Source organism: Montipora foliosa, chromosome 13 (genome assembly GCF_036669935.1).
Source record: "Montipora foliosa isolate CH-2021 chromosome 13, ASM3666993v2, whole genome shotgun sequence".
Lineage (NCBI taxonomy): Eukaryota > Metazoa > Cnidaria > Anthozoa > Scleractinia > Acroporidae > Montipora > Montipora foliosa.
Window position 1 is genome coordinate 27395323 of NC_090881.1, and position 12500 is coordinate 27407822.

Below are 12500 nucleotides of genomic sequence, written 5' to 3' on the forward strand. Positions count from 1 at the left end.
CAGGTCACAGGTCTCGTTCACAGGTATCTGTTTTACATATGCAGAAAAAAAACCTAAGCGCTCATTAAAGCTAACCTTAGGCCTAATCAGATCTAAACAAGAGTTTTTAGGCGTAAGGTTCGCTTTAATGAATGTTTAGGTACGTTTCTGTATTGGTAAAACAGAGACCTGTGTTTTGTACCAGCCCGTTGTGACCATAGTCAGGTGGGGCAATACGTAACATGCGTTAGACTGTCGAGGCGAAGATGCTACATATGTATATTTACATATATAAAATGTCGCCCTCGACGGTCTTCAAGAACTGACCGTTCTCAAACAAGTTCTACAAATGATATACTTAGTGCTCAAGGAAGGACCGGTTCTCGTCTCCTTGTTTGGCCCGAAAGTTGTTTGCTGTGTATTTGTCGCACCTGACTAGGGCGGATCTATTCCATTCACAGTCCTCTTCGAATACATCTAAGTGGTATCTGTTGGATTTCTGAAAAATGCTCCATTTATGTTTATTTGACTTGCTACGTTCCTTTTGACGGTTCCACAAGCTTGAAGCTTAATTCCCTACATCTACTCAACTGTTCTTTGTTGTTATTTAATGGATCTTCAAATTTCAAACTTTGAATATCTTATAGCTTTTTTTTGTGTGTGAAACTCTCATTTCTATTCGACATCCCACTTCGGTTGCAGCTGTTTCCGGGTTGCCTGCATTTCAATTCAAAATTAACTTCTTTTTTTTTTTTTACTTTACCGCTTTTTTACGATTTAGTTGACATTAATTTGGCAACCCCCGTGAAGGGCCAAATTTACTCTGTTGTTCATCACTTTTGTTTCGGCGGTGTCCAGTATCTCCACGAACTATATGGACAATTTACTTATTTGATTCTTTCCAATAGGATTCTTGTTTCGAGCACGAATATTAAGGGTTATCTATTTTTGGACCTTAGACGGGCTGCAGTGACGTATGTGAAAAGAAAATTATGAAATACTATCTCATTTTCAGTGGTGACCGCATTGGTTTTAAGCGAGTAATAGATATAATTTTGTCGACCAGAAAGACTTTCATTAAAATAAAATACAAACACCCTTATTTTCGTTTTTAGGGTTAATTTTTGGTGCAAGAATATATTCCGACTTGAAAACCACCCAATGAATTGTGCAGTTGGAAAGTGTTTTTTTTTTGTCTCCTTGCCATCTTTCTGGTTTTCGTTGAGAAAATTCATTTCGTCGAAGTATATATATAATTTAAGCCATAAACATTCCACGATTCATTAACAAGACCGAATTTAAAGTGAAAATCAATTTAGTTGTGTGTTTTAGAGATGGGCTTTTTATATTCTTGTTTCTTAGTCGTTTTGAATTGCCCCGTTTATTTCTGTATTTAGAAGGTCGCTATGCTAGCCAGGGAATCAGGACGTCATAGCTAAGCCATATAGATAATGCACTCGACTGATATTTTCATTTAAGAACAATATGTTTTGTTTTCGTTCGGTTGGAACATTCTGCGGTCAGTTGCGAATGAAGCCCATTAACAATGGCCTACAGACCCAGAAGGACGGCGGCTTGATATCCTATTAAATATGAATGCAGGCTGGTATTATATGGTCGCACAAGGTGGTGGAGTAACTCTGCTGTCGCTTGTCAGTTCTTGGCAGATATCGGGGCGATAACCTCTTATCTAAAGGCCGGAATCGTGGTTATTTAAGTTTTCGTCGCTTTCTTTCCGCAAATATTGGGTGCAGTTGTTGATTCATCGACGCGCGAACTGTTTTGAGCGATCGTGAAGACACGAATATTGCGTTACATTTTGTTAATCTTCTTGGGAGTTTATCTTGGTGGATCTGATTTTCGAATCTTAGCGAGCTTTTCTGACTCTTACGAATTGATGAAACGATCTGCGGCAAGTGCTTGTGTAAGTTGAAGACATATCTGTTGGAAAATTTGCATATTCAGTCGGCCACTCTTGTTTCGAGATTCCGTCTGTTATTTTAACGAAACGCGACGAAGTTCCTTTTTCACATTGCTGCATAAAAATTCTTAATTTATGTGTTATTTCTTCTGTTTTATTACAACAGAATACAACCAGTTTGAAGCGAAGATTCATGACATCCGCGAAAAAATGATGAATAGTGGCAGCCCAGGGACTTTACGCACGTCAGTAAAGCGACAGCTTTATGTGAGGTGAGGCAATAAACTAGCCCACAATCATAAATATCTCGACTGCTTGTTAGCTCGCTTCGCCGTAATCAACCTGTCTTTGGTTCTCAACACAACGTGTACGTTATAATTCACAACACCAATATTTGTTGCACTCTACGTAAAGTTGGCCTTGTATTTAAACCCAGTAGACCCCTGTGAAGTATCGATGAATCGTTTTTCGGTGTTTTGACGAGTGGTTTATCATTGAATTTAGCCAACTAAGTGAACATGTGGAAATTGCAGTGCTCGTAAGGTTATCCTCACGTTGTAATCGTGGCGGATTGATGTATGGTCATCAACATTCTTTAGATGTTCGTCGTTATCTCCACTCGCAAGTGCCAGTGATGAAACCCTTGCTCACGAAAGCTTATAATTTTGAAAGTCATTATCATTCGCATTTATTCTGTTATTTTGTTGCATTTTTCACGACAAATATACTGGTAAATTTTTTGAGGAAGTGTGACTAGATTCAGGCGTGACGGGTCTCAATTTTACCGTCGATTGAGTTTTAATTGGACCATCCCATAAACACAGTTTGTTAGATTCGCTTTAAAAAAATTTACACTCCCATTTTCTATAGACTGGCGACCGGAAAATCTTAAAGAATGTAATCAATCCGTCCGTCTGGATGAAATGAAAAATGGCCGTTCTTTTGAAGAGTCACCTCGTCACGCTGTTTATTTTTCTTTGCAAGTTATTTCCAGATGTTAATCTCTGGACGTAGTGGTTAACTTAAAGCTATTGAGCTGCTCTTCCCTGTGGTGCTGTGTATTATACTGTACGAGAAAATCATCTTCGCGGCTTAACACTTGTACTTTTTGCCGGCTTCTTTAAGTGGCGATGACAGTGCCTGGGTGGTCTCTTCTTCTCCAATTAACTCGAGTTCTGTACCATGCGAATGATCGTCGACTAACATAGTTCAACGGCCAGTGGGAAAAGTGGACTGGAGTCTAGCCTCTGGACGGGACGGGACGGGACGGGACTGGACTCTGGACTGGACTCTGGACTAGACTGGGGGGCAGGGGGTTAGTGTTTTTAGTATCAGCTTTGGTTTGCTTTTGCTTATATTTTTCGGTTACGCAACAAATAACCGAGGTCAATTGTTAACACAGCAGTATTTGGCGCCATTTGTATTTAATTTGCGCTGGCAGTTTCACTGTGGGTGAAGAGGACACACAAAACACAGACTCCGTAACTATTTTATTGTTAGACAAAATCATGGAACCATAACCTGTGAAACATGATCGGCAAATTTGGGAAATCTGTGAAAATTGACCTGAGTCAAAATACCCCGTGTGACTTTTCTTATCAATGTTTTCTGTCATTGTTTTGCACTGTTAGGGGTAGATACGTTGATTACCTGTCGTGATAAATCGTTTAATTAAAACGGTAACAATTCGAGGTGGTAACGTATTTGTAATTGAAACATCGCCTTGGGAAAATAATTTAGCTTTCCCAGCACAAAAGTTTAATGCTGTGGTTAGCAATGAGCGCGAAAAAACTGCAGATGACAGAAACTACAGACGGAAAGAGTTCCTGTAATTATTACTTAAAATAAATGGAAAAAAGAGCTGCCAATCAAATCAGTTGATTGACGGCTTTGGGACACTACAATTGACACCGTTTTATCGTTTTATCCTATTGCTTTAATGGCTCACCCAAACGAAAAATATAACCAGAAGCAAACCAAAGGTGATACTAAAACACTAAGTCCCCCTCCAGTCGAGAGTCCAGTCGGTCTTTTTGCAACTGGCCTAGTTCAACAGAAAATTGAAGGAAATACTTGGTTTTCCCGGGCCCCTTTTACTAATTGCACCTTCTTCGCTTTGTACATTGACACCAAATATTTGGAGCTAAAAATGAGTACTTCAGTTCTCAGTGAAAGTCGTGTGTTTCCTTGTTTGTTCGTCCAGCCATTCTTGATGTGAATTAAAGTAAGCAGAGCGAAGATCGTGTAGTCTGCTGTGTTTATATTGAAATATTCTCCTGTCGGAATAAACCTAAAAGAGAGTATTCTCTGAAGGAAGAATGAAAATCCCAATACTACTTTGCCGGTCTTTGTTGTCATAAAATATTGTATAACGGCAATACTGTGACATACGTTTGATTGGTTCTTGTAATATTGACCATTTGGCAAAACCTGTTAAATATCGGCCCTGTGTTGAATCCTCTTGTGTTCAATCATGCAACAAATCAACCATAGCAAACTGTTTTTCCAACTAGTGTCTACACCTTTTTCCAAAATGGCCGGCATTTAAATATTCTTTTGTTTTTATTCAAATTAGCCCTTGATGCCTCGTTCTTAAGCTTAAAATTCAAAAGAATAGTTTGTCTCGAACGATGCAACAAGGGGCAATTTGTATGCGCATAAAATCAGCGGCCATTTTGGAATAAGGTGTATTATGGCTGAGTTTCCTCTTTGGGATAGGTGAAACCAGTACGTATTAATGCGGCAGGGGGGAAGGAGGAGGGGTTACCGAGAATGTCAGAAAATAAATTAAGTAAAAACCAATCGTGCTGTTCTTGCGGCACTCTTCGTGGACATTTATCAGCTAGGCAACAACGTAGAGGTAAAATTGAATGATTTGTTGAGAAAGCGAGTAGACGATGGTGAGTTTTCTGTAACCTTTCCTCTCTTTAAGTTTCAAGGTGATGTAGCCGAGCAGAAGTGCTTTACTAATTGGGCAGACAGTAAATTACGTCAAAGCAGGAGAAATGAAATGTTGGTTTTAAGTGGAAAATCGGAAGTATCCGCAAAAAAAACCGCTCTGAATACAGTAGAGACTCGGAGAGAAGAGTTATACGAGATCCGAGGGATTTAGTCCATTGAACTATTAAAGGTTCAGTTGACACTGAATTTTCCCGCTATACAGCTATGAATGAAGTAGTAGAAATGGTTTAGATTTTTTAATCCCTCAAACGCCCTAGGATGCCCCCAGATGATGAGTAAAATCGTCCGGCGTTAGACAGAGTAAAATCTGTTAAGTCTAACTCCCAGGAGTCAAGGGTTAATGAAATTAAGAGATAATATGTAATTTTTCAATGGTCACTCAGGGATATTCGGGAAAAATCCAACGGTTCACTCCAACTGGCATCACGTAGACCAACCTTGGACAGAATAGAAGAATGTAAGGGGTGTTGGGGGGGGGCATCTTTATTGTCCATTTGAAATGTCGATGATTTTAGCTAAACGTGTGGAGTGATCATGTCCTCTCGTGTTTTTACAGGGCTCTATTTGATTATGACAAGACCAAGGACAGCGGACTCCCCAGCCAAGGTTTGAGTTTCAAATATGGTGATATACTTCACGTGACCAATGCAAGTGATGACGAATGGTGGCAGGCGAGAAGACTGAATGCCCTTGGGGAGGAAGAGGGAAGAGGTGTTATCCCGAGTAAAAGAAGGCAAGTGTTGCTTCGTGCAGTCATTATTTTTATCACTTTTATGTTCGTCGTAGATATAGCTGAGGGACCGACCGACGAACGGCAACGGGTATTCTTTTGGCAGCTCGTCTTCCGGACGTGATGGCGGAATGAAATACCAGCAATTTACGTGCCTTCACACCAGTGCATATTGCTTAAATGTTAGGGTTGTTTTGAGGTCAGGGTTATCGTTTTTTGGTAACTGCTTATGTTTAGGGAGGGAAGGACTCTTAAGTGATATTTTTTTTTCTGTATCTGGACACAAGTGATCTTTAAACAGGAAGACGCACTATAAACAGAGCCCTGGGAACAACAGAACAACAGATAACATTTTATGAAATTACATACACATTGCCATAAGGGGCGTTTTTTCATGCACAAATTATCACAGAGCTCGGTTGCGTCCAGGGTTGATTGATAAATCATTTGCATGTGCGTAGGGCACCACGCCCTTTTATAATGCGTCTTCGTGTTTAATTTGAGGAGAAAGGTAAGAGGACACTGTGTGTCTTAACATAGATAATAGAAGGGACTGGTTTTGAATCTCGGCAAACATCAAAGGAGCAAACAAAGATGCCAAGATTTAGGTTGGAAAGTCCACGACCGTGCACAATCTTTGTTTTGCGCTCATACACGATGCATGAATTACTTAATCAACACGTTTTTATTGGTTAGTTCCCCAGTACGGAGTAAACAACTAATGTGTTTTGTGCATGGTCAAGGCCAGTAAAGAGAACAAAAACCTACAACAAAGAAATTTGTCGGGTTTCATAACCATTCCCCTCTGTTAACTATGGTCTTATTTGGTGCATTTCCGGACATGTTTGAGCTTAAGGGAAAAATAATATAAAGATTTTTCCAAAATTTCCAAACGCCCTTCATTATCGGATCCATTTACGAAAGTGATTTCTTTGAATCAGTTGATTCGATTTCACTGTCAGACCCTTTTGTAATCGAGTCTTTTATTTATCTAGTATACAAAAATTTGGTTTTATCAACGGAGTTGATAATGTAAATTGGCCACCGTACAGAGATTCTAAAAGCTAAAAGCTTTTTGTATACTACTTCCCCACCGACGCAGCACCACAGTTTCTTTAGAAACTAGCCCTTCATTCATTTTATTTATCTAGGGTTGAAAGAAGGGAAAAATCGAGAATGAAGACGGTGAAGTTTTCAAGAAACAGTGAGGAAAACAAAACAAAGGTGGTTATTAAGGAATACACCTTTTTACCGATACGGCGGCCATTTTGATTTCTGTTGTTTCGAAAGACATTATGGGATGCTCAGGGGGCAAATTAATATGTATTTGCCCCCTGGGCATCCCATAATAGCTATTCGAAACAATAGAAATCAAAATGGCCGCCGTATCGGTAAAAAAGTCTATTGCTAGTGTATTCATATATGTTATGACGTGTCAGAACGCGTCCTGTGCGACAGGCGAACGTTTATTGAACTAGTTTCGTTTAGCAAGTGTTTTTGACGGAGTAAAAGCACCGCCTTTTACATCGCGTAATAAATTTAGATTAAGAGTTCTTTGGGGACTCAGACCTTGGACGCTTTCAAGGTCCCGGCGAAACATTTTGCTGGGGCGCACGTCGCATCCCTTCATTGATGTAATAGAGAAAGCCTTTGATAGAAATAGGTGTGAGATATCCTTATTTCATCTACGTGGGTTCACAAGTTCCATCTCAAATCGAAGGACGAGGGCGACTTCGATTACGAACACATGTCGGCCTCAATCTTGACCCCAGAGGGAGAGAAGAGCTTTGGGGAACCCTGAAACAAAGTGTCTTCTCGTTGGTTTTCGTGAACTTGAACAATAAAAAGCGTCTCTAATTGGTGCATTCATGTTAGCATGAGGAGTGAGCAGGCGCCGTAAGGTTCAAATAGCCAATTTTTGGCTATAAGAATCCTACGGCGCATGTTCTCCTGCATAGAGTTTCCCATAGCCTTGGGTCGATCCGAGGCTCTGGTGACGAAAATGATGTCGGCCTCCGAACCTTATGTGCATGCCTTGTACGGAGAACTCGTACTCGTCGTCCTAGTCCTCCGATCTAAAAATCCCTACAATTTCCAAAGCGAGAATACACCGTTTCGATAATTTCAGTTTTTGCAGTGTAGCGGGACAGTGGTCATCTGGGGGACGTTTCTGGAGAGTCGCGAAACTTTCCTGGCGTATTAACCCTTTGTGCATTCGAAAGGAAAACGTTTCTAGTCATGAATCTTTGCAATTGTTTTTTCACTGGTCTCGAAAACATGTTCAAAGAGTTTATTTTTTTTTAGAAGCAGCAGATCATAGTTTCACGAATTGCTTTTCGGGCCCGAAACGTGTTGAAAAACAGGTCCCTGAATATTGTTTAATGGCTTTTTTTATAGCTCCTGCGAAGAGGCACTCGGATTTTTTCCGAGTATCCCCGAGTAACCACTGAAAGATATCTGTCTTAAAATTTCATTGGACATTTTGCTTCCCTTTGCAGACATCATTCAGCGAAGGCTCTGGTGGTCGCAAACGCAGCTTCAAGTTTTCGAAGAAGCTTCCGTTCTTCAAGAAGGACTCCGAAAACGAGCAAACGAGTGACGTGGAGCCGAGCTACACCTCAAACGCGAGTGACAGTGAAAGTAGCTACAGTGCCAAAGCAGAGGATAATATACTGTCGTACGAAGCTGTTGTTCAGCACGAGTTGCAGTACACGCGACCGGTGATTGTGCTTGGGCCACTCAAGGATAGAATAAATGATGACCTTATTTCAGAATTCCCGGATAAGTTTGGCAGCTGCGTGCCCCGTATGTAACTTTTCCTTCCTTGTGTGCATGCGTCTGTTGTTTGTGGCTTGGATTGGAGCGTGGGTATGAGCGCGAGTTTTCCATACCGAGCATACGCACGTGGATAAAACGAGATCCACATAGTGCTCAGACTTAAAGTCGTACTTTAAATCTAAACGTCACTGTTTTGTAAAGGTGATTAATCCTAAACTTTTGATCCTTTTTATTTCTCGCAAGACACTACACGCTCGAGGAGAGATTACGAAATGGACGGACGCGATTATCATTTCGTGGATTCACGCGAGGAAATGGAGAGAGCCATTCAGAATCACATGTTTATTGAAGCAGGTCAATACAACGATAACCTATACGGCACCAGTGTACAGTCTGTCAAGGAAGTCGCCGAAAAGGTAAAAGGCCATTCAATCGCAGTCCAGTACTCTCACATGAGCAATTTGCCATTACGTAGAAAACTGCCAAATTGAAAACATGCGTGCGTCCTGAAAAGTGATCAAAGATTCATTCCTTCAACCGGGGTTAACATTTGTCATCTCTTCCATAACAATGTAGCGAGAATGTATTCTGAAATTTTCAGTCCTAGAAGGTTTGGAATTTTGCGGGACAATTCTCACCTGAATTCAGGCTCCAACGAGTCTCTTCTTGCTCAGTGACAGAGCATCCGAACTAGTAATCGGAAGGAAGGTCTTGCGTTCGACTTCTGCAAAGGAGCACTCGGATCTTTTATCCGATTCTCCCCGAATCCTAGCTCCCACGAGTCTCTTCATAGCTCTATCAATGCCTCCGAACTAGTAATCGGAAGGAAGGTCTTGCGTTCAACTTCTGCAAAGTAGCAGTCGGATCTTTTTCCGATTCTCCCCGAATCCTAGCTCCCACGAGTCTCCCATAGCCCTATCACTGCCTCCGAACTAGTAATCGGAAGGAAGGTCTTGCATTCGACTTCTGCAAAGTAGCACTCGGATCTTTTTCCGTGTATCCTCGTGTCAGTATCTGAAAAAAACTTCTTCATAACAAGCTCCCAGTCAAACTTTGACGTTAAACTGTGTTTAAACATTACACCAAGCTCATGAAGCTTTATACATCAGTCCCGTATTTATTCACAAAAACTTTACTCGAAACTCAACTCGACGTTTCTAAATTTTCCGTTTCACTCTCCATCGACGCGGAACCACAATTTAGAAAGTGATCCCTTCATTCGTCTTTTATTTGTTCAGTTTAGAAAATCAAAGCTCTGCGGGACAAGTTTTAGTCCTTGTCTCCTTGGTAACTTTGGTTAGTTTAATGGCTGCAATGTTCTCAAGCCTCACATGTTTTATTTTGAATCCTTTGCACAGAAGAAGCACTGTATTTTAGACGTTAGTGGCTATGCTATCAAGCGACTCCAAGTGGCCACACTGTATCCAATTGCAATTTTCTTGAAACCAAAATCCGTGGAGTGCATCCGGGACCTAAACAAGCGGTTGACGGAAGAACAGGCGCAGAAGACTTACGACCGCGCTCTTAAATTGGAACAAGAATTTGGAGAGTATTTTACAGGTAGAGGAAAGTTTAACTGCTTTCGTTTCGATTTCCAAAGAAAATGATTGCTTATCAGTAGGATTGCACTGTCAGTTTATATGTAGCCTGGGAGCAGTCTCTCTTAGGGCCGATTAACACGGTGCGATTTTGGCGTATGCGACAAGCTTACCACAGGCCTACGACATGACTTACGATTGTCGCGGCGTTTTAAAACATGTTTTAAAATGCTACGACATTTTTTCTTACGTACACAACAATCGTAAATCTCGACGTGGGCCTGTCGTAAGCCGTTGCCGCATGCGACAAAATCGTACCGTGTAAATCTGCCCTAAAGCACTGAGCTAGGTTGGTAGATCGCAGGCTAGCTTATACGGAATGCCGTTTGGGCTAAGATAACGTTAGAGGGCTTTATGGAGCACTGTCATGCTTAATTTTCTTTTTTTAGGTCAAAAATGGGTAGAAATCTAAATTAGTACTTAAGCTCATACGTACAACATTCCTGACAACCCACTGACAAGATATGAAATATATTCATTGCACAAAGACATATTCGTATTTAATTTCTGGTGTCTTTCTGAAGACACTAGAGAGCTTAAGCACGAGCGTTTTTGAGACGCGGACGGTGACCGGAAGAGAGCATTTCGCGTGCCAAGACAGTGATGTCTCCCAGATCTTTATAATAATCATCTCTAATGGAGAAAAGATACTAAGCAATGAAAATGTGTTTGTATAGAGATCAGTTAAAAGTGAAAACAGCTCACTTCCGGTTGCCGTCCGCGTCTCAAAAACGCGCGTGCTTAAGCTCCCTACTGTCTCCAAGCTTGAAAAAATCGGGCCAGTTTTTTCAAGTTGCAATCCATTTCCATCCTCTCCATCCTTGGCTGCAAACAACAAAGAATAGCTTCATTGCATTTCAGTGGTTATTGGAAACAAAACTACAGCATTTTTTTTGGTTGTCATTGATGTAAGGACAGCTTTCAGTGTTTTCAAGTTTGACTAAAATAGTGTGACACTGCCCCTTTAAAGCAACAACAACAATGAACAGAGATTCAGAAGGGTTCCTCGTGCCCTGCACGTGCGTGGTAGGAAATATCCAGTTTCGACTGCGTTCTACCACTCTGAAACTCTCTAACACAAACTTCTTTCCCCCTGTACATTTTAACCCTTTCATTCCCGCGATCAAAGCGTTCATTCTCCTAACTAGTACCATAGATTTCTTTGTTGAGTAGTCATGAGAATTTGGTGTTTTGTCAAGACCACACCTCAAGGTGATGATAATCTTCATTCTCAATACCTGTCTTACTGACATTTCATTGAAACTGTGAAGGGAATTTACATACTTATCACTCCCGGAAGTCAAAGGGTTAATTAATATTAAAACCATAAATTGTTGAGGGCGAACTCAAGAGGAGAGAGAACTTTTTTTCAGTCATTATCCTGTGTTCTTGTGATGAATGTTTTTGACGTGAAAATGTCAAAAGGCTGACGTTTTTTCGATTATCTTATCCTTCAGCTGTTGTTCAAGGTGAGACGTACGACGAAATTTACACGAAAGTAAAAGAAGTGATTCGCCAACAGTCAGGCCCAGTGATTTGGATTCCTTCCAAGGAGAAGCTCTGACTCGCGTTACCATAGGCTATACATACAATATAATCAAAAATATACGCAGCAGCGCCAACCCTGGATTCATGGTGACTGATCGACGTCGTGGTAGTTGCCACTTTAGTGCGACTTCGGCCACGCGACGAAGAGAAACGAAATTTAAGCCTAAACGAGTCCAAGTCTCTTGTGTTTCCACAAAGGCTTGGCAAAGTTGGGCATTTTTGGGGGGGGGGAGGGGGGGGGAAGAGAAATAAGTTGCTTGTCGATTTTCGATCTCAGTTCGAATGCGACTCGATGTTCGAGCTGAAGGATGAGTACTAGCAACTCACTACAATGAATTGGAACGTGCTGCCCGAAATAGTTCTTTAAATTCTCAAAATATATTTTGTTTCGAATTTGGTGCACACAAAACCACGGCTCTATTGTCAAGTTTATTGGTTGGTTGTCATAGCATGAATATTTCCCTCATAACTACCTTTTTTTTTTGGTTGACTAGCTTGCGAACCAAGCAGAAAACGCTTGAGTATTGTTCGATTTAGTTCTATTTTCTTCTTTCTCTTTCTTTTCCTACATTGTTACTCTCCTTGCATTTTTAATTGCCGTCTTAATTGGTGTGCAGTTCTTTCCACTATGGTTCGTCCCAAGCTGCTGCAAGCCTATAAAACTGAAAGGCGCCAAAATATGCAGTGAAATTATACGACATAGAACTCTTAATGAGTAATGAGAAGATTTGATCTGTGAACTTGGTATCTCGTCCTAGTTTTTCTTCTTCTCGTATTCTTCCCTATAGTTTTCTATAAATTATTGGGAAATCCTAAATATTTTCGAAGTTGTGGGTTGCAAACTGATCATGGCAATGATATCTTTGTTTTAACTCTCTCCATTGCGGTGTAAAAACGGAAAGGAAAGGTATTTGTCGCGTACCCTTTTCAGCGCACCTTCCGTTCCACGCCTTTCTTACTTTGCATTCTTTAGTTTAAAAAACAA

The 12500-nt window shown here is 40.8% G+C and overlaps 1 protein-coding gene across 2 annotated transcripts in view; it reads left to right on the plus strand.

Moving 5' to 3' along the window:
- The window catches only part of LOC137983987 (disks large homolog 2-like), a 28747-nt gene extending 16487 nt beyond the window's left edge, over nucleotides 1–12260 (plus strand). For both annotated transcript variants that reach the window (XM_068831147.1, XM_068831148.1), the window contains 7 exons: nucleotides 2067–2172; nucleotides 5418–5594; nucleotides 6743–6815; nucleotides 8090–8396; nucleotides 8613–8785; nucleotides 9728–9929; nucleotides 11425–12260. In XM_068831147.1, coding sequence (XP_068687248.1) covers nucleotides 2067–2172; nucleotides 5418–5594; nucleotides 6743–6815; nucleotides 8090–8396; nucleotides 8613–8785; nucleotides 9728–9929; nucleotides 11425–11531 — 1145 coding nt within the window. In that variant the 3' untranslated portion in view covers nucleotides 11532–12260. The remainder of the gene's footprint in view (nucleotides 1–2066; nucleotides 2173–5417; nucleotides 5595–6742; nucleotides 6816–8089; nucleotides 8397–8612; nucleotides 8786–9727; nucleotides 9930–11424) is intronic.
- The last annotated feature ends 240 nt before the right edge of the window (nucleotides 12261–12500 follow it).